The 20,431-nt window shown below is 41.0% G+C and overlaps 1 protein-coding gene across 4 annotated transcripts in view; it reads right to left on the bottom strand.

Annotated features, from left to right (window-relative positions):
• cacna1c (calcium channel, voltage-dependent, L type, alpha 1C subunit) overlaps positions 1 to 20,431 on the bottom strand; it is a 176,879-nt gene that overhangs the window by 27,145 nt on the left and 129,303 nt on the right. For 2 of the 4 annotated variants that reach the window (XM_084039299.1, XM_084039298.1), the window contains 23 exons: positions 19,711 to 19,801; positions 16,187 to 16,213; positions 14,845 to 15,005; positions 14,619 to 14,692; positions 14,351 to 14,502; positions 14,001 to 14,202; positions 13,706 to 13,826; positions 13,219 to 13,333; positions 12,455 to 12,575; positions 12,271 to 12,340; positions 12,030 to 12,162; positions 11,785 to 11,914; positions 10,831 to 10,890; positions 10,367 to 10,473; positions 7,691 to 7,778; positions 7,476 to 7,583; positions 7,333 to 7,385; positions 7,097 to 7,243; positions 6,695 to 6,896; positions 6,070 to 6,228; positions 5,846 to 5,956; positions 3,051 to 3,134; positions 2,085 to 2,168 (listed from right to left, as the gene is read on the bottom strand). In XM_084039299.1, coding sequence (XP_083895425.1) covers positions 2,085 to 2,168; positions 3,051 to 3,134; positions 5,846 to 5,956; positions 6,070 to 6,228; positions 6,695 to 6,896; positions 7,097 to 7,243; positions 7,333 to 7,385; positions 7,476 to 7,583; positions 7,691 to 7,778; positions 10,367 to 10,473; positions 10,831 to 10,890; positions 11,785 to 11,914; positions 12,030 to 12,162; positions 12,271 to 12,340; positions 12,455 to 12,575; positions 13,219 to 13,333; positions 13,706 to 13,826; positions 14,001 to 14,202; positions 14,351 to 14,502; positions 14,619 to 14,692; positions 14,845 to 15,005; positions 16,187 to 16,213; positions 19,711 to 19,801 — 2,600 coding nt within the window. The remainder of the gene's footprint in view (positions 1 to 2,084; positions 2,169 to 3,050; positions 3,135 to 5,845; positions 5,957 to 6,069; positions 6,229 to 6,694; positions 6,897 to 7,096; positions 7,244 to 7,332; positions 7,386 to 7,475; positions 7,584 to 7,690; positions 7,779 to 10,366; positions 10,474 to 10,830; positions 10,891 to 11,784; positions 11,915 to 12,029; positions 12,163 to 12,270; positions 12,341 to 12,454; positions 12,576 to 13,218; positions 13,334 to 13,705; positions 13,827 to 14,000; positions 14,203 to 14,350; positions 14,503 to 14,618; positions 14,693 to 14,844; positions 15,006 to 16,186; positions 16,214 to 19,710; positions 19,802 to 20,431) is intronic. The other 2 variants (XM_084039301.1, XM_084039300.1) reach the window with 1 other exon arrangement.

The following is a 20,431-nucleotide window of genomic DNA, read 5'->3' on the forward strand; positions in this document are numbered from 1 at the left end:
TTATTTGTATGCCTGACCAGTGGCATCTGAGGTGAGACACACTGCATTCCACCACCGGTGTACACATGTGCATACCCCCTTTTTTTCGTTTTTGTCCTAAAACCAGCAGCAGGCTGAGGGTGTGAGAGCATTTCAGGCAAACCTATACTTAATGTGAATACCACCCTCTTGTCTGCATGCTAAATATTAAACTGGAAACAGCTGTTTGTTAGCTAAACCTGAGCATAAAGACTGGGAGCAGGGGGGGGAAAGCAGCTAGTCTGGCTCCGTCAAAAACAATCCATCCACCAGCACCCCAGTTTCACATTTAACAAAAAACACATGGCAAAGTACTCATCTTCTCATCTTACTATTTGGAGAATTAAAGGTCTAGTTTAAATGATCTGGCGCTGTGAAAACACAGGAGATCGTATTTTCAAGTGATTAAAGACTAATATATTCCCCTAAACGTTACCAACTGTAAGAATTAATCTACATTTATCACTAAAATGCTGCATTTAGAAGAGATGAGATGCTGTATGTTTTAATTGATTTGTCCAAACCAACGAGGATGCGTATCATCACTAGATGAAACAATTACAAAAAGTCTATCAAAGTTCGACTCAAAGTTAGAGCTGCTTCCAACTCCTGAGCTGCTTCTTGAGCTACGTTCAGCCCCCTGAAGATTGTTCACTCTGCTGCTAGAGATGTAAACTTTTGGCAGTCAGAAGCCGGAGCATCAAATGGAATTAAGCGATAGATTCTCAGACAAAAAAAAAAGTCCTTCCAAGTAAAGAGAATGTTTTTTTCATGTGACGTTCAGATCAGATTATTTTCCTCCCCTTGCAAATCAGCACACACAGCAGAACTTGGCCTCTTCTAATGCTAAATAAAGAGGGGTTTGGTGCCGCCACACTGTGCAGTTTGCAGCGTTCTCGGCCTATTCTCCTGCCAAAGAGCACTTTGAGTATCACATGAATAAAACACCAATTATCCCTGAAGTGTAAATACGATAGACACTCAACATTTGACTTGTGTTTGGGATTCATTCTTATTCAGCCCCACTGTTGACCATAGGGCCTCCACGTCGATATTAAATGAATTCATACATACATTTACATAAATTTCACGGCTGCTGAGTAAATCCATTTATGGATCAAATTGTTCCCCATGTCTGCACTTTACTATTGTCATGCAAAAAAAAAAAGAAGAAGCAAAACTGCAACTTGTATTTCTCTCATTTGAATTTCAAGTTTTCCTGTTGATATATGAATTGAGAGCGTTTAATGACCCTTAGGCCAAATCACCGCTGTTCAAATATCTGTATTCGTTCCTTCTTTCCAGGAAATCTTTTCTTTTGCAGAAAATTTAAAACATTTCTGTAAACATAATATACAGGCCTGGATATACCATCTTTCCATCTGCCATGCTATACAGTGTCCATCATGCCAGGGGGAATGGACACTAATCCCTGTGGCAATGACAAAAGATCAAATAAACGTGAAACCACACCAAGTGCTGAGACAATGCAACGGGTTCTATTGGCAAATGCAATAGTTGTTTTGATGCTATTGATGTTCGGCAGACAAGGCATGAATACCTATCGGATGCATGTTTCAAATATTAGAAAAATCTGAGAATAACGTTTTAACTGCAGCCTTATTACACTGCTGAAGATGAATGCGCAGGAATGGGAAACATCAAGACAAGTTGTGAAACTTGTTGCTTTGCAGCCTCCATTGTTATAAACATTACGTTTTAAGAAAAAATGGAGTAATGATTACGTTAGTTCCCCTTAGCCAACATGTAAATCATAAGGATGACCATGTCAAAAGGTCAAAGTTCTCTGCGCATGAATGTACAATTTTGTGTTTTGCACATTTTAAATTACACAAACCCTTGACAGGGCACAGGACTCGGTTTTGATTGCACTACATCTGGCTGCCTTTCAGCCCTCTCTTAAGTTCAAATGTGGTGCAGCTGAAGTTTCCTAATCATTTGAAAGCATGCGAGATGGGTATCGGCACTCTGTCTGTTTGTGTGTGTGTGGGAATGGCAGAGCAGGCAGGCAGAAAGGGAGGGAGGGAGGGAGTTGGACTACTTACGTTAACCTCAGTGATCGCTATGTCAACAATGCTACCCACAACTATCAAGGCATCAAATGTGTTCCATGCATCAACAAAATAATGCTGCGTAGGGGTGGAAAAGAACAGAAAAACAACAGAAGAAAAGGACAGAACATAAGACATTTAAAAAAATATATATGGAAGGAACAGAAATTAAAAGGAGAGAGGAGAAAAATAAGATAAAAAACATTATAAACATGAGCACTGGAGTTTTTTTTAGTAGGAGAGAGGGAAATAATCAACAAAATTCAACGGCAAAAAAAGAAAGGGAGGGGCAGTCTGAAAGAGATGGACAGCAGAGGAGGAGCAGGGGCCATCGGTCATGCTTGTCCATGAAAGGAAAACGTCAACAACAAGAACAACAGTAAAGAACAAATTGCAACAAAATCACAACAAAAAAAACGTCCTGTTGCTGGAGTTTAAAAAAAATGATGTGTAAGTCTGTTTGTGATTGGTCAGTGCGTTAGTTCGGTTAGTGAGGGAATCAAACCTGAGGACATGTCACAGGCGGACAAAAAAATGAAAAAGAAAAAAAAAAAAAACCTCAAGAACCCGACAAAATCTGAGATACTGTAAGGAACAAGGAAGGAGGACGCAAGACAGGAACCCATTGTGTTCAAAGCTAAACCCTGCCTCCCTAAGAAACCCAGGAAGAAGCTCGTTCTTGCTCAGGAACACTTGTTGTTGGGGGGGGGGGGGAGGAGGGGCGGGGGTTCCCCTGAGTAGCAGCGGCCATCTTGGAGTTAGGGATGGAGGGGAGAGAAGGAGGAAGAGGAGGAGTAAGAAGAAAATAGAGGAGAGATGGAGAGAAAAGACAGCACAACACGACGCAGAGTCGCCACAACGGAGAGACGAGTGGCAGGAAAATGAAAAGATTCGGAAGAAGCGAGAAGAGGGCACGAGACAGAGGGAGAGACAGAGAGTGAGAGTGGGCATCGTACTTACGTTGATCTCACTGAGAATGACGTCTATTATGCTGCCAATTACGATGAGGAAATCAAACACATTCCAGGGATCACTAAAGTACCCCTACACAGGATGAGGTGAGCAGGAGGAGGAGGAGGAGGAGGAGGAGGAGGAGGGTAAGAAAGGTAGGTTAGAAGGAAAACAACATCTGCTGCCACTTCGCAGCCCTATTAAGGTGGTATGAGGCTGTACAGTACACCGAGGAAGCAAAAAAAAGATCAGCTGATGAACCAATGCATGAAAAGGTCACATTATTATTCTAATGACCAGAATCAACTTGCTTCTTTTGCAGCAGTTGATCAAGTTCAGATGGATTTCCTGCTCTGCTACGGTTAGATGGCCATTATTTAATTCAGCTATGCCGTGGAGGTGACTATACCGACAGCCCACTTTATTTGTTTAATTTATTGAGGGCAATTCATCATCGGTAGTAATCCAAAGCAAGTATTTATGAAAAACATCGCCATGGCTTCAGGCCTCAAGTGTGTTATTAAGGGGTGGTAAAATAAAAATCTATTATATGTGCTGTGAAAGGAGAGAAGGATTGTGTTGCATTCGGTTGTCGAGGCACAGCTTTAGTATACTTAGACTAGAGAGACAGCCAAGATCTAACGAGGGTAATTTGGAAACTGGCCTGGTGCATTGGCCTTTTCAGAAACATTTCCATTACATCTCATTCAGATTCGGGCTGATTGTTTTCCCACAGCAGCACATTCAGATTTATTTGTTTTATATATCATTGTGGGCTAGGAAGTCTAATGATGCTACCAGGTTTATGCCATTTTTTTTTTTGCAACAAGATTTGGAAGAAATCCTTACAATTTATTGTACGTCTCAAGATGGTTGGACGTTGGATCAGTGGAATTAGAGCGATCACTGGATAATGAGACGTGTGGCGTCTACTTGTTACACTAGAACGCCTACAGAATAAGCGCATTACATCCCAAAAACATTACGTTTGCACAAACAAATACATTGTTTGCATCGAGCTGGTAAATTGGCAGATACGGAGAGATGCTGAGAAAAGGTAAATCTTACTGATTGGTTTTAAGCTTTATCCGTCATCAGCAGCTGACAGATGGTTATGCAAATATTACAAGTCATTGCTGGTCACTAATGTGGTTTTAATGAAGTTGTTTGGAGGTGTAAGAATATTAATTTCAAACCAGGGTTAAACATTAATATAGCTTTGCATTAGTATCTATAAGTTCACGTATGGAGAGATTTAATTTATTTGACAAAGTAATGCAGACACACGTCAGTTTTAAAAGTCACTGCATGTTCAGAACTTTACAACACAGTAAAAAAAACAACAGAGGACGAAGGCTGAGATAGTGAACCCTGTTTTGAAAGTTAAAAGGCATTAGCACACAGAAAATGTTGCTGGAGCTGATTCCTCATGTGTGTTGATGACTAATACCTGAGAAGGGAAAGTATTAGTGAGCCAGTCCTCCGTTTGTGCTGGAAGAGTCAAACCAATGAAAACATCCTACAGTTGCAACTCATTCAAGCACAAATTAAGTGGTTCATCGCCAATAACATTGTTCATAACGGCTTGGGAACATGTCAACATGCTGCAACTAACTTCTTTTACAGACTAAATTCATGAACAAAGGACAACAGGTGTCAGTTTGTATATCTTGTATACCTTCACACAGTTGCAAAACTGCTGTTACATTTTAAATTAGCCTTACATGAGAAACACATTACATAACGTTACATATGCAGCACAGAATAGCATGAAATCAATTCCAAATTCTAAAAAGTTTGATTCTGAAAATACAACAAGGCATGCATCATGTTACTCTGACTAGATGGTCCAAGTAGATCATTATTTTCAAAAGTTATTACAAGGTAAGTGTCTTTCATTCATCTCAATAAAAGAAAACATTTTGTGGATCATGATTTGGGTTTTATAGCTAATTGGAAAAACGAAATAATTAACTTTTAATTAGCAGTTTAGAAAACCTGGCTCCCAAATACTGATATTTTTGTGGACGACATTCATTTATTCCAACAATTAATGTCTATCATTGAATTCACATATAAACTAAATCAAATTGTTGAAATAATTCCTTCACACACTGGAGTTTAGGTTATAATGTACTGATTTTTTACTGATTTAATGAGCATAATGTGTAAAAGTGATACTGTCACTTTTGCTAAGTATCTCGAAGGGAAAGCTTCATATTTCTCCAGCTCACTTCAGTGTATTAAAAAAACATACTGTGCAAGACCAAGAGTATATATTAAATATTAAAGCATGTTTTGCTATCGATTGTATACAAGGACTTTCCACCAGCCCTGCTCTAATAGGGAGAAGCATTCCCATCTGTTACTGTTTAAATAGCTGCTGATGCACCAGGAAGTCCTAGGATTGGACCAATAAACCCAGACAGCTACACAGCAACAGCAGCAGGGTAACAAGGGAGCGGTGAGATTAAAAACCACATGATGCCGTCCACTAATCATGTTTTAAATCCACAATATGGTAATTATCATCCAAAAGAAATTAAATGGGGATTAGGAATATGCTGCGCAACACCAGGGAGAAGTTATTTACAATATATGTGAGTCAAAGCCTTAAATGTACAGGATTTGACTATATTATTCGATTCAATGGTTGTAAATCAGTTGTAATAAGTAGGCTTGTCCTTTTATTTGATCAAATATTTCACTGTAACCTACTAAAAGCAGAATATACAAATTTTCTATGCTGCTCTACTCTACTGGATTGCACTCGATTGTCCCTGCAGCTAGAGAAGTGGACCTACCCTTGGTTTGAAGGCGATCAGTTTGAGGATCATCTCCACAGTGAAGAGCCCAGTGAAGAGCATGTTGAGGATGTTCATGGCATCGTTGAAATGTTTGGTCTGTCCATGATGCTGCAAACGCACAGAAACGACTCGTTAATGTCCACAACGACAGGGGCACTTTGTGGGAGTCGTCTAAACACGGTGTACTTGCGTTTGTCTGTGAGTTTTAATGGGAGACTCACCTGCATGGCCAGACAGATGGTGTTGAGAAGGATGAGTGTGAACATCAGGTACTCAAAGTAGGTGGAGTTGACCACGTACCACACCTTGTACTGGTAAGGGTTCTTGGGGATGTAGCGGCGCAACGGACGCGCCTTCAAAGCGTACTCCACACACTGACGCTGTGACACACACACACACACACACACACACACACACACACACACACACACACACACACACACACAAATAGAGCATGCATGAACTTATTTATTTGACTTTCACTTCTGTCTGGAGACAGTTCCCCAACTCCTCATCCCCCCGTCTCTCTGTATTCAGATCATCACGGAGGAAAAGTGTTTTCCAGCCCAGACTACTCTTCCATCCTCTCTGTGCATTTCCATGTTCTTGTGTAGATCATCTCAGGAGACACATCTGCGTGTGTTGTCTTGTTCAGCCTCTCCAGATTCTCCCTTGTCTCATCCCCACTGCATGGCCTCCATTAGCCTTCCTTTATGACTTCCCCAAAACAGCCACTCAAGCTAAAAACGTACACTTCTATCTCGCTACTAAAACTAAAGCATGAAAACTGTAGTCGTACGTACGCAAATTCGGCAACAGTTGATATAAAACAGACACAAACCCTACCTGATTCTTGTCCAGCTCACAGTTCTTATATTCCTGTTCTCCTTGCTCCTGGAACGTGACGATGACGAAACCGACAAAGATGTTCATCATGAAGAAGGCAATGATGATGATGTAGATGATGAAGAAGATGGAGATGACCACGCGGTAGTTGTAGACGGGCCCGACATCCTCGGCGTGAGAGTCGATGGCCCGGTACAGTAAACTGAGGGAGGGAAGGGACAGATTCATGGAAGGAAAGGAGGAAGGTGAAGATTGTAGGACAGAGGAACCTTCAATTACTCCAGTAAAAAAGTTTTAAAAGTATAGGATAGCAGGACATTAATGAGAAACTGAAAATGGAAGCACACGGTATACACAGAGTATGCAGATCAATATACATAGTGTTTGTATGTGGACACACACCCTGGCCAGCCCTCAAAGGTAGACACAGCAAACAGAGCCATCATGCCTTGTAGGACATCGTCGAAGTTAAAGTCGCTGTTCTCCCACACTCTCTGGGCTCGTTCAGGCTTCCCCACATCGCCGTCCTTATACATAATGTAGGACCCCCTGTAAATACAACACACACACACGATTTATCAAGAAGTAACTCTATAAGAGAGAGTTCAACCAGCTTCTGTGCAGGAGGAATCACTTACCTGCATTGTAACTGAGTTGATTTCGAGGTGTCGGTACAGAAGAAGAACTTGCCCTGATGGAACAACATATACATTTAGTACTCAGTAAGAAAAAAAATGTGATTACAACGTTATCACCGACATTTTCCTCCTTTCCTCTTTACCTTAAAGAGTTGGACTCCGATACAGGCGAACATAAACTGGAGCAATGTGGTGACGATGACGATGTTGCCGATGGTCCGGATGGCCACAAAAACGCACTGCACAACATGCTGGAAAGTACACAGGAAACCATAGTGAGTAGGATGGCGTGTCTTTTTGTTTTTGTTTAGAGCAGTACATGTGTGTATTATGTGATGGTATCTGTCAGCACGCTAACCTTTAGTCCTTTTGCTCTGTTGATGGCCCTCAGTGGTCGGAGCACTCGCAGAACTCTCAGGATCTTCACCACGTTGATGGCACTGGACCTGAAACACACATGGGGTTAAACCACTGAGCAGTCAAACTGATTAGACACACATTGTTACTTATAAGACATGGTTTAGACATGAACACAATGTACAGCAGTTTGATAACATAAACTGTAGCATCAAAAGAGTCAAAAATGTACTTAAAAGCTAGGAAAATTAAAAGAATGAAGATACAAGTAAACTGAAGCCAAATCACATCTGAAACTCAACAAGAAGTATGATACAAAATAAATATTTAAACAAATAACAAATGAAAATAGCCATGATTGTCTTTAGCATTAAGATAGGCAGACATGCACGTTACGCTCAAGAAGTCATTACAGTCTGGTTTAGTATTCTTAAAACAATCATGATCATATAGTTTTCGTTTTGCATGTTATGAGCACTGATTATGTATCAAAATCTCTTTTGGGACAGTGTCAAAAGGGAACATTAATAATAATAATAATAATAATCTGAACAATAGTCAAAAAATATACAGCAAAAGTGTGTAAATAATACAACATAGACAAATACAGGTGATTAATGGACAAACACACACAGTACAACACTGACTGACGCAAAGACACAAACAGGCAAACGGAGAGTTATTGTGCTGTAAGAGAGTGTCAGTTCAAGCCAAAGGTCAAACAGTGCGTGACCTTTTAAAGGAAGTGGTTCAAAGGAAAGGTTTTGACATACTAATCAAAAGAATCAAATGAATACCATGACATTTTGAATTTTACAATTAATGTTTGGAAATAGCTTGAACACTGGTGCTTTGGTAATGTGGCCTCCCAAGTGAAATTAAAACCATGTGACGTCAACAGGTGTAAAAAAAAAAAAAAAAACGTGGTATAAATCTTTCGGCTTGCAAACTAATAAGCAACTAATTCAGTACAAATACAAAAAAATGTTTCCGTTGGTTTCACAAAGGAATGTAGTGGATTCAAAATGTCAATGTATCCTTTGAAGGGAGTGACATTTTTTTAAGATGGTTAAAGGAGTGATTTAAAGGGAGTGACATTACTCTGTGTCCACTTTTAAAACAGAAAGTAAGGAAAGACCTGCTGTACAACATTTTACACAGGAAGGTTCAGTTTAAGGGCAGTTAAAGGTAGTTCAGGTGGAGTTAGATTTCTTTGGCGACATATCACAGTCAAACCAGCTGTGAAGATACCTAATAGTGATAAGACCATACACACAACTTTTAAAATGTAGCAAAAAATATTAACCTGTTACACACTATTTGCACACCTGATTCCAACTAGTTTCTACGAAAACGGAAATACAGTTTCCTTCCAGAGAAAATAGGTTAATAATATAATATCAGGCACTTTCTATAGTGCTTTTTTTTACAGCTTTACTTCAAAGTTCACAGATACTTAAATGGAAACAGAACAATGGAACAGAATGGACGAGAGAGATATATATGTTTCCAGATATCCCCAGATAGATTATGCTTAAATATTATAGTTACAGACCTGAAGGAAATGTACAGTAGATACTGATCCTGTAGTAAAAATGTAGATCATGGATGTTGCTCAATGCAGCAGCATCACAATTAATTTGACTGTGATGTAGTCAAGGAAAAATCCCACACACTCACTACTTTTAACGGGCAAAAAAAACATTGAGTTTTAGCATTAAGGAGTCATTTCTATAGCCCAGGAGAGTTCAGCGTATCCAGAAGTATGAGAACTGAGTTTCTGCTGCCCCAAAAAATATTTCAGAAGATAAACAGATGTATTAACATTCACTGAATATGAGGTGAGTACAGTATTAGAGGACCCAGGGGATCCGCTCCTTCCCAAAACATTCAACCTCTGGTTCTGATGCCTGTAAAGGGGCATTTAGATATGCATCGAGTACAATAGTATACTATGTTTTCATACTAAAAATCACCCATTTATTATGAATACAGTGTAATCCCCCTATGCCTGTTGATATCATTACAGATTACAGTCCTGGATTTCTTTTTCCTGCTCTGAACGACTTCGACTAAAACTCTCCAAAACCATAGAAATACCAAATCAAAAGAGTGACGGATTTATACAGTTGAGGTGAAGGTCTGTTAAGGGGGTTATTAATGTGGACTAATATGGACTTACGTCGAGAAGTCTAGTCTATTAAGCATTAGAGACAGAGAGTGTAGCATAGCATATTAAACATCAGAAACATCACAGCATTTCAAAGAGTTAATTGCTACAAGAAGCAGAGAACATATTTAATAAACATCACAAAGAGAGAAAGGGATTGGGGGGTAATGAAGTATAAACTTGTTAGAGAATAGAGAGAAGTGTGAAGAATGGAGCAATTTACATTCATAAAAAAACGTTTTCCTCACTTTACAACTTGATTTGTGTGTTTTTCGGACGGGTGACTCATGCACTAGTCATTATCTGGCTGACTAGTCCGGTCTTTTAACATGTAATGACACAGATGTATGTTTTATTATAGCATAAGCTTCCCTGAGGATGTCGCCGAGAATTGCTGCCAAATGATGTCGGTTTTAATGCGTGCACACAATTTGGATTAAAATACTAAAGCGGCGAATGATTAAAACGGGTGCAAACATGCATCGGGAACCATTATACTCTACTCACTGTATTCCAGACGAGATGAGGGACACGCTGACCACCACCAGATCCAGAATATTAAAATAGTTTCTACAGAAGGAACCTTTATGGACAAAGGCCCCATATGCTGTCATCTGTAGGGGACAAAGTACAAAATCAACTAAAATCACAGTAAAAAGTAGTTGTTCATTGTTTTAACATTTTTATTTTTAGGAAGGGTTTCCTTCTAAGGACACATACATGAAGCTATTTGTCTATGGCCATTTTTATTTATTTATATTCTGTGCCTTATTCTCATTTTCTGTTTAGCACCTCATATTTGCACAAAAGGTGCTGTATGAAAGTATCAGCAGCAGCCTTTATTGCTATGCTACATGTAGAAACTGCTCAAAAAGATCATTTAAGACCACATGAACACAAAGCAAAGGAATACTGCAGCACTTCCAGATTCTATGGCCCACTTATCATATATCACAAACATGAAATACTACCTTGAGAATGATCTCTATGGTGAAGAGTCCAGTAAAAACATGGTCTGCATAGCCCAGGATCTAAAAAAGGAACAAAGAGGATCATGGAGATTCCATTCCCATGATACTGCTGGACTAATCTCCACTACAGAAGAATAATCTGATTCCATAATAAAGCACATGACCACATTGTAACTGAGGTTGTTCTACATGCAACCTTCAAAACCCTAAATAAAAAACAACTTGGCATCCTTGGCACTTGTCAGAGTGCACCAGAACTCTGTGTAGGTCGAGGCTTCCATGGAACTGTTTACACGGTTGAAATAAAGAGAGAAACAGGAGGAAGTGCAGTTCTTCGGGGGGTTCGGGAACTTAAGGTCAACTGTAGCATAGTCCTGGATTACTCCACAACATACTGAAATAATAATGCTGAGGTTCAGGTCCAAGGATAGTGCATTTCATATCGGAGATATACTTTGAAAACAGAGCAGGAATCTGTAAAACAGGATGTATTATTTCATTAAGGTTTCAGACGAAGGTTAATTGGGTGATAATGATATACGGCAGCATATAGCGTAACCAAGGAAAATACAATAACGAGAGCTTTATTAGCCCCCAAGGGATCCCGCTCACTGAAGGAATAAACAATACACAAACACAGATAGAGCACAAGCAGAGCTCAGTCTTTACATTAGTCCACAGCTCACAAATTATACCAATAAACACTAAAAAAACATCCATATACAAACAACATGGTGAAGCTCCATTAGTGTCTATAACGGCAACGAAGATATTTCAAAAAGCTTCGCTTCCTGGCGGCTATAATGATTTCAGTACAGAATGAATGTGCGTGGGCAACTAATCATGGCTGCAATGTTTGCTTCAGTCTGTGCCTTAATGTATATTAGGCGTTATATGTCTGCCTACTGTATTTACACTTAAAAATACACTTTGTGTTTTTATTGTATCTGCTACCTGGTTTCTGAAGGAGTCGTTCTTGACTGGGTCCTCTGCCGCCAGACTGATGCTGCTGAGCAGGATGAAGAAGAGGATGAGGTTGGTGAAGATGTTGTGGTTGACGATCTTGTGGCACAAAACCCTGAATCTAAAAAGATGAAATGAGGAAAAACATATTTTGAGTTAATAGGACATTTATATTATCAGAAAGTGTAGAGAAATATAGTGATAAGAAAGGGTTTTGGTAGAAGATGTCCTCTTACTTGTTGGTGTGGCTGAAGACGAAGAAAGCACGGGCCTCCGGCATGGGAACGGCCTTCTCCTTCAACTGAACGTCGGAGAGCGGCCGCGGCCTCGGGCCCACTGGCATCTCTGGCTCCTCCTCATCCTCGTCTCCTGGTGGGAGGGAGGAACAAGTTCAGAGGTTTACACTGAAATTAAGCTGTTGAGCCTCTTTGTGTGTTTACACATCGGTTGTACCAAGTTTTCAAATACCTGTGTTACCTATGTAATCATTGGCAGGGTAAGGGTTCTTCTCTTCACTCTCATCTCCACAGTAGTCATCCATGTTGATCTGCAGAGGGAGAATATTACATCAGTTTAGCAGTTCATTCAATTCCTTGACGACAAACCAGTTGCTTGTGCTTTTTGAAGGCTGTTTTCTTGATATGCGTGTGCTTTCGTGTACCTTAGTCCCGGTGTTGGTCTCTCCGTCAGAGGTGATGGACTTCAGTTCTATCTTTTCCTTCTTCTTCTCCACCACCAGAGGCGGCTTCTCGTTGGCGTGACGCTTCTCTGGACTCGCCAACCTGGAGAAAGAGGCAGAAAACGAAGAGGAGCATAACCCTAGCGATGTTGGCCCCACGTTAATCCACTGGTGTGTATTGAATTGCATTCAAATGAACCTCACAAGGACAATATAAGCACTCAGATGATTAATGATGGGGAGTATTTCAATCACAGAGGGTGAATGTGCTGTTATAATCAAACCAAACAGATAGGGAGCAGACAAATGGTTGTTTTTCATCCGTTTCCATTTTTTCCCTCAGCTCAATACAGGTTGCAACCAAAAAAGGAGACACTTAATGCTTTGTGCCACTAAGGGAGATGCTATCTTCTTCAGCTGCACTAAAATCTAACATTACCATTGCTGACAAATTACCTCAGAAGGCAAAGAGAGGCTTAAATTACTGAATTGAATTGGTTTAGACAGAAAAGCAAAGCAGGCAAATATAAGCCTGTCGTCAAAAAACATAATAAGTTGTTTCTCTAATTGTTAAGCATTGTCAGTACTTTGATTTCAAGCATCAGCATCCTTAGATGCCTCAAGGCGTTACTATCTAGGATGTTGAGATTGGAGCAACTCACTCCCAATGCACCCAAACATTTTATTTTCTTTATTTCCTCTTTCTTTATCTCAGCTAAATGTCTAACTGTCTCTTTCTGCTTTACCTGGCCAGTTTCTTCCTCTCCTTCTCCTCTTCCTCTTCTTTCTGCGCGGATGTCAGGCTCTCAGCGTCTGCCAGATTATCGACAGCGATGGCCAAGAAGACATTCAGTAAGATATCTGTTCACAGGGGTGAAGCTAAGGATATTGCTGATCCGTCAGATCATCACTGTGGTCGGTTGCAAATAATCTCGGTAGCGAAGATTAAAGTTACTTTTCTGCATCTGCTTGAGTAGAGATCCTCTGTGACCTCCAGCAGACCGTTTTGACTTCATGAATCATATCATGCAAAACAAACCCATCCCTCCTTCAACTGCATCCTAAACAGGGTTTTTATTCAAATCACAATCAACCACATTGTTATGCTGTTTATAGAAGGCAATTTAACAGAATCAGACCACTAACAAAGACCCCCCCTCGACCTCCTTTTAGATCCACACTACACAGGCTGCCATGCAGCGGCTTTATGTGGGGTCTGTTCAGGCAGGATACAGTTTCCGCAGATGAAGAGGATGATGAAGTAGATGCAGACCAGCATGCCAGGGAAAGACGGTCCACCGTACGCCATGATACCATCATACATCACCGAGTTCCAGTCCTCGCCTGTTAGGATCTGTGGAGAAAGAAATTAGTGGAATTAAAGTTTCATCTGCATAAAGAAAATCTTATAAAAGTTAGATTTCCTTTGGAAAGGAGTCTAAACCTTGTGGCAGTGATCTATTGGGTTTCATTTCATTGTAAGACACTAGATTAAATGTACAAATGGGAAAAGACGAAGCGTCATTACCTGAAACACGGTGAGCAGAGACTGGGGGAAGTTGTCAAAGGTGCTGCGTCGTGTCTCGTCGAAGTTGAATTTCCCCCCAAACAGCTGCATGCCGAGCAGGGAGAAGATGATGATGAAGAGGAAGAGAAGGAGCAAGAGGGAAGCGATGGAGCGAACAGAGTTCAACAGCGAGGCCACCAGGTTGGACAGGGAGTTCCAGTATCTGGGGGAGAGACGTGTGCATGTGTTAAAAACAGAAGGAATTATCTTTCACTGTCCAGAGCAGCGACAGGTGAATTTGAAATGTGTGTGTACTGTGTGTGTGCGGAAGGGCAAAAGGATACTTTTCAATATTCAATGTCAATACAAACCTGGTGATTTTGAAGATTCGCAGCAAGCGTACGCAACGCAACACGGAGATGCCGAGAGGAGACATGATCTTGGTTTCCACCAGAATGGTCTCAAGGATTCCTCCACACACCACGAAGCTGTCGAAGCGATTGAAGAGCGAAACAAAGTACGCCTGTGGAGAGTTCAGCAAATGTCTTGACTATGTGAGAGTTTATAAACAAAACACAATCTTTTCCCGTTACAACGAATGAAAACGAAAGAAACATAATTTGACCGTGAGCCACCGACCTGCAGACCCAGACTGTACATCTTCAACAGCATCTCACCAGTGAAGAGTGCGAGCAACACCTTGTTGGCTATGTCTGGGGAGGAGGAAGAATGACAGGAGAGAAAGAAAGGGGGAATGGAAGGGGTTGGAAAGAGGAATAAATAGGGATGGAAAGAAAAAGTGGTATTTAGCTAGGATCTGAATGAAAAGAGGTATGTGTACGTGAACCTATGTGTGCTTACATACCTTGTACATCAGTTAACCACTGAGGCTGCTGGTGATGTTCAGAGGCGATGGTCAGAGTGTTGAGGAAAACCAGGAAGATGACCAGCCAATAGAAAACCTGGGATTTGACCGCCGCCCGGCACTTCCTCCTACACAGTCTGTTCCACCTCCGGGAGTATCGACTGAGGATGTAAGAGGCAGAGATTGAGAAGAAAGAGACGGGAAGGTGAGGAAAGATGAAAGAGAGGAGAGGTGGGGAAAGGGGAGGGACGTGGGAAAGAGAGCAGAGAGGCAGACCATGACGGCAGAAATAAGGGAAAAAAAACAAAGAATGTTCAAAGTGTGGAAAGAGTGGAAAACAAACAGGGGAGGAGAGAGAAGAAAAAGAAAGAGTCAATTAGTCTGTCTACAGAGTAGTGATGGCATCACCCCTCGGTTGGCGGTTGTCTGCTTTTTTGAGAGCAGAGCTGTGGAACAGTTAGTCATCCTCAAAGACCTTCCCCACCAAGAAAGAACCTGGACGACGAGCTTTGTTGCAGAATGAGATACGCACCATTCGAGGGAAAGAAAACGCTCATTCTTACGAAATGATTGAAGGCACAAATTTAAACTGAAATGTGTTACATTGTGATTCACGCTTCAAGGGGAAGTCCTGCTTCAAACGAAGTAGTTCAAATAAGCGTCAAAGAAAATAGATTTGTTTCCTTTTCAGACAATTCAACGTGTTTTTGTGTCGTTGTGTAAACAAGGAATTTTGCACTTTCCCTGCCCTTATTATTACATAACAAAGTTATTGTTTCTGGTTATTGCCATTTTCACACCTCACAGTCACATCTATGTTTGCACATTGGCAAAATGGCAGAGTGTAATTAAAAGGAAGTCAATGACGGACACAACGTTAACCGTCCAGAACAATTTCAATACCTTTAAGCATTGTTTCACATGCTTTCACAGTCTCTTAAGGCATGAAATCTATCATAAAAACTCAATGAATCCAGACCTCCACTGCCATCTCTCTTTTTCTGTTGTGTGTGTATCAATGAATTGTACTTGCCCCCCCCTCTACTCCACTGGCACCAACACAGCTCACCAGGAAGTGTTATTCTTAATCACTCATTCTAATGTTTCACCAGCGTTCTAGTCGAGTGTGTGTGAGCTATTTAGAGCCAGTTACGGCACACACTCTCGCTATGATGCGCACACTGAATGTTACGTGAGACAACTCACAACACGACACAAGCGGACATGCACTCCTCACTTTGGAATTAATATCTTGAATGTCCAGCGACAGTACAATAACCACAGCAGCAGAGACAAAACAAGAGGTGACATAAAAAGACTATGGTAAACAACATGTACTAACCTGAACTTGGATTTGGAGATCCTATTTCTGGAACACAGAAAACAGAATGGATTATACACACACACATAACACACACACACATAGACAGGCACGCAACACGAAAGGGGTGATTTGAGAAGGGGGGGTATTTGCCTTCGCAAATGTGTTCCTTGAACAACTTGGGTCGTCTGGGTCCAGTGGATCCCGCCCTTTTTGAGATGCAATTACCTTATATCACCAAGCAAACATTCGCTAGTTTACAGACTGTGGTGAAGCACAAAATAAGTATTTTTCTTTTTAGTGCATAACTGAATAATATTCAGGAAGTTCAACCACTTTTCTTTTGAACAAATCACCCCAAGCAGACATATATATACAGTGGTATCCAGTCAAAAGTGCTTAGAGTTTGGATTTCCTCCAATCAGCTCCCAATGTATTAATAGAGAACGGTCTGTTGATTGGTCACCACTGTAACAGCAAAAGGTACATACATGAAGTACTGAGGACAAGGGATAATGAAAGACATTGTCTCTGGAAAGAGTGGAGAGGAGGAAAGTGTATCTGTAATGTAGGAAAAACAGGATTTGAACATGAATTTATGCTGATATCTTCTCTCAGCCAAGGGTTTTCAATGATGACCAAACCTGAAGCACCAAACAGAACAAAGGTTTGGTGAATTTGGTGAATGCGATGACCATATTCAATGATGTTCTTTTATGGCTGAGAAACTGAATAAAGCCAAAGCGGACGTAGCAGCATCACACGCTGTGATGAGTATTACAGGAGCTGTTGTCACCGCCTGTGTAGCGATTTAGTCTGTAAAAGCAGATGAATTGACTGATCTGCTGACTGACTGAAGCAATGAAATGACTCACTGACTGGCTGAACGGTAGAATAAAATGAGTGACTGGCTGGATACGGTGGCTGACAGTACACGCGGCTCTTCTCTCAATGTGTCCGTCTCGATTATGGAGATCAGCGGGCGTTGAAGTAGCTCCCAACCCGAGGTCTGTCTCCATAGCAATGTGAAGAAGAATTGCCAAACGCTGAAAGTCTCGAGTTTCATCTCCATAATAGTGCGAGCGAATGCCCTTAGCAAAACTTATTGCAGTCTCGCAGAGGAAGGATGAGAGCTCGTATTACCAGTCTTGGCAAGGTTTACTATTCATTTGGTGGAGGACAGTCTGATTCCTGTGAAACGCACTTATTTATGTAAGGCTCAAAATTGAATGTGCAAATTCTGGAGCTCCTTCAGAGGATCTCTCTTATACGCTTTTATGAGAATTTTCAAACAACAGGTAGTTTATTATATATATCCGTTTTAGAAGTTATGAGTGAGAAAATTATACCTTGTGCCACAAACATTTTTATACAGTGTAATATCTAATTGAGAAGCATTTAGTGATGGAATATTTATCTTTTCTTTGCTAAATATTCAATCTTTAATGCATGCAATTGATAAAGTTACTGCAAGGAACTTTTAAGTGGTTATGAAACGGTCTCAATAATATACCTATGCCTCTATATAACCTGAAGAAGTAAACAAGACCATCAGCAAGAATATTGGCTTCTGCTATTGTTGCAGGTTCACCAGAAACTCTCCTGCAGCTAAGACTCCAGTGGGGCCTCCGCCAGAGATCTGAGGGCAGCACAGACCCAGGTCTGGCTTAGTGACCCCCCCCCCCCCCCCCCACACCTGCGGTCAGAGCCCCAGCGGGAGGTGGAGATCTCCACACACAGCAGCAGCTCCTCCTCCGGCCTGGAGCAGAGCTTTGCCTTGCTGTTGCAGCATATCCTGCTGGGAGCCAACACCTCACTGCTGGAGGCCAAGACCGTATGGCTGGTGAGAAAATTGGAGGTTTTTCTAAAGGGACTTTTGTGCTCTGAATAACTACCGCGTTTGTCCACAGGAGCCGCCAAAATCAACACAGAGTTAAAGTTCCTAGTAGCTTCAAGTAAACTTGTTATTAATCCATTAAGATAAATTGAGCATTTGAAGATGAACTCTTCTGAGATATTATAATTTTATATTATTGTTCATTTTAGAGACAAAACCATTAATGCTTAAAAGTAAATGGCAGATTATTCCACAATAGCTACTACACAGCGCAACATATGCATCACCTGGAATGACACAAATTACTAAAATGATTGTTTCAACGTCTATTAGGCATTATATGTTGGGTTTGTGGCACCTCTCGAAGAGTCAGACATGATGTATTCTTTGTTGTGTTTTGCTCTGATGGAACAAATGAACACAAACATAACGAAGACAAAGTGACAGACGGAGAACGAGAGTGCAGATAAACAACAGTGTGCCATCCAAGTGTTCATTCTGGCCTTCCTGTTCCTCTGGTCAACATACAGTTTGTTTTCAGCTGTGTATTATTCCCTTCTGAACAGTAACTTCCTCCATTCTAGTCTATTCTATTGTGCTATGTTCCCAGTGATGCACGGTTTAGTATGTAGGTGTGTTTGCTCGTGTGTTGCTGCGGTGGACCCCGCTGAGGTCATGGCTCCTGCTTGGCCTCGTGTCTAAGAAAGAAAGCATGCACTTGTTTGAATAATACAAAAGATAAAGTAAAATGAAAGGGGGGGATATATGAGTCAGCTGTTCGTGAGCTCCCCTGGGGGATGGAGGAAAGCACATCACTAACAAACAAAGGTGAGAGAGAAAGAGTAGAAACCAAGAAGAGAAGAAAAGGAAAAAACAACCTGGATTACTATTAGATGAGACACAGCCATGAGAGACGTGCTGCTTTTCTGCATTTTCCTTTAGTATGGAAAGATGGTCAAACTCTCTTTGTACCACATGATTCACTCTCTCTCATTTCTCCTTCTGTTAATGAAGCTATAAAATGTCTTCAGTAAACACGGACATATTCTCTCACAAGTACAAGTAAAACTGAAATAACAAGATTCAAATTCTGGATTACCTTAAAAAATACAGTGTATAACCTATGAGCCTGCATTTCCTACATTGTGAAAATGTACTTTTTGCTATGAAACATCCATTAATTTTAATATTTCAATTCAGCAATAAAAATCTAAGATCCAGCATCTGTTCTTATAATCAACTTCAGACTTCAATGAGGCTGCTTAGCTGTAGTCTACCAGAACAAAGGATAAGGCACGGTGGTTCGGTGTCATATTAAATCCATTTTGCCTGGGTTTCATCAAGATCATGGATTTTTTGGGGGGAAAATTAGTGATGTCATCGGCTGTTTAGTTGTCACCCAAGATCCACCCAAGTCATCGCTATCTGTATCAGTTGGGAGGATGACGACAGCCCACCGTCACCCTGCTCCAACGTTGGCGTGATTCTTGCAAACCTCTGTGAGCTTGATGAGACGGAGGTCTGGCTTTATGAGATCAGTGGAGGATAGAGGGAGGTTGAGCCAGTTGTACCGCGGCCAACATTGAAGTGCTAATACAGGAAAGATGCAGGATGGAGTTCATCCTTGGGCTTGACAGAGGGTGACCGAGAGAGAGCTGTGGGATAGAAGGAGGAGAAGAGGCACGTATGAAGGAGGTGAGGTACTTACGCTAGCCGGGTGCAGCAGGTCTCCCCCTCCACGTCTCCCCCGGGGGCGTTGTCTGTGTTGACCGATTCATTTTCGCTGGCTGGCATGCTCACTGAGAGAAGGACAGGAGTGGAGCCCGAGAAAAAAAGAGGTGACAGATGCAGGAAAAACAGGAAAAGAAAGAAAAGGGAAATTAATTAACATGCTAGGGAAATGAGTCCTCACATCCTCACTTACATCATTCTTAGGCTTTTTACTGCACTCTTCACAGGTAAATACTGAGTGCAGCACAGGATTCTGGGTCAAACTGCTAAAAAAAAAACAATATAACATTTTAAAACCATAAAAAAAAAATAATAATAATACTAATTACACGCTAATTTTCCATAGTGGCATATATTTACCAGTTTGGGATCCTGGGACACAACCTCTGCAACAGCTATTAGGAAGGATTTCAACGTCTAAGCTGAAGGATTGCTGAACTCGGGGTGAACTAAATCTTAACAAAACCCTTTTGTGTTTTTATAGCTCATGGAGATTGAAAGAAAAAACATGCTGGAGATTTTGGGTCTTTGGTCTGCAAACGTTGCGGGGGGATGTTGGAGCTTAATTGCAGCCAAGATTCTGGGAAAGAGAAAAAAACCTTATAATGCCTTTTATTCAGCCTTCTACACTTTAATCAAGCCATGAGAGCATGGGCGGGATCAACACAAACATCTAAAAATGTGTTCATTAAGCTTTT

This window comes from Eutrigla gurnardus (assembly GCF_963514095.1).
Source record: "Eutrigla gurnardus genome assembly, chromosome: 21".
Taxonomy (NCBI): Eukaryota; Metazoa; Chordata; class Actinopteri; order Perciformes; family Triglidae; genus Eutrigla; species Eutrigla gurnardus.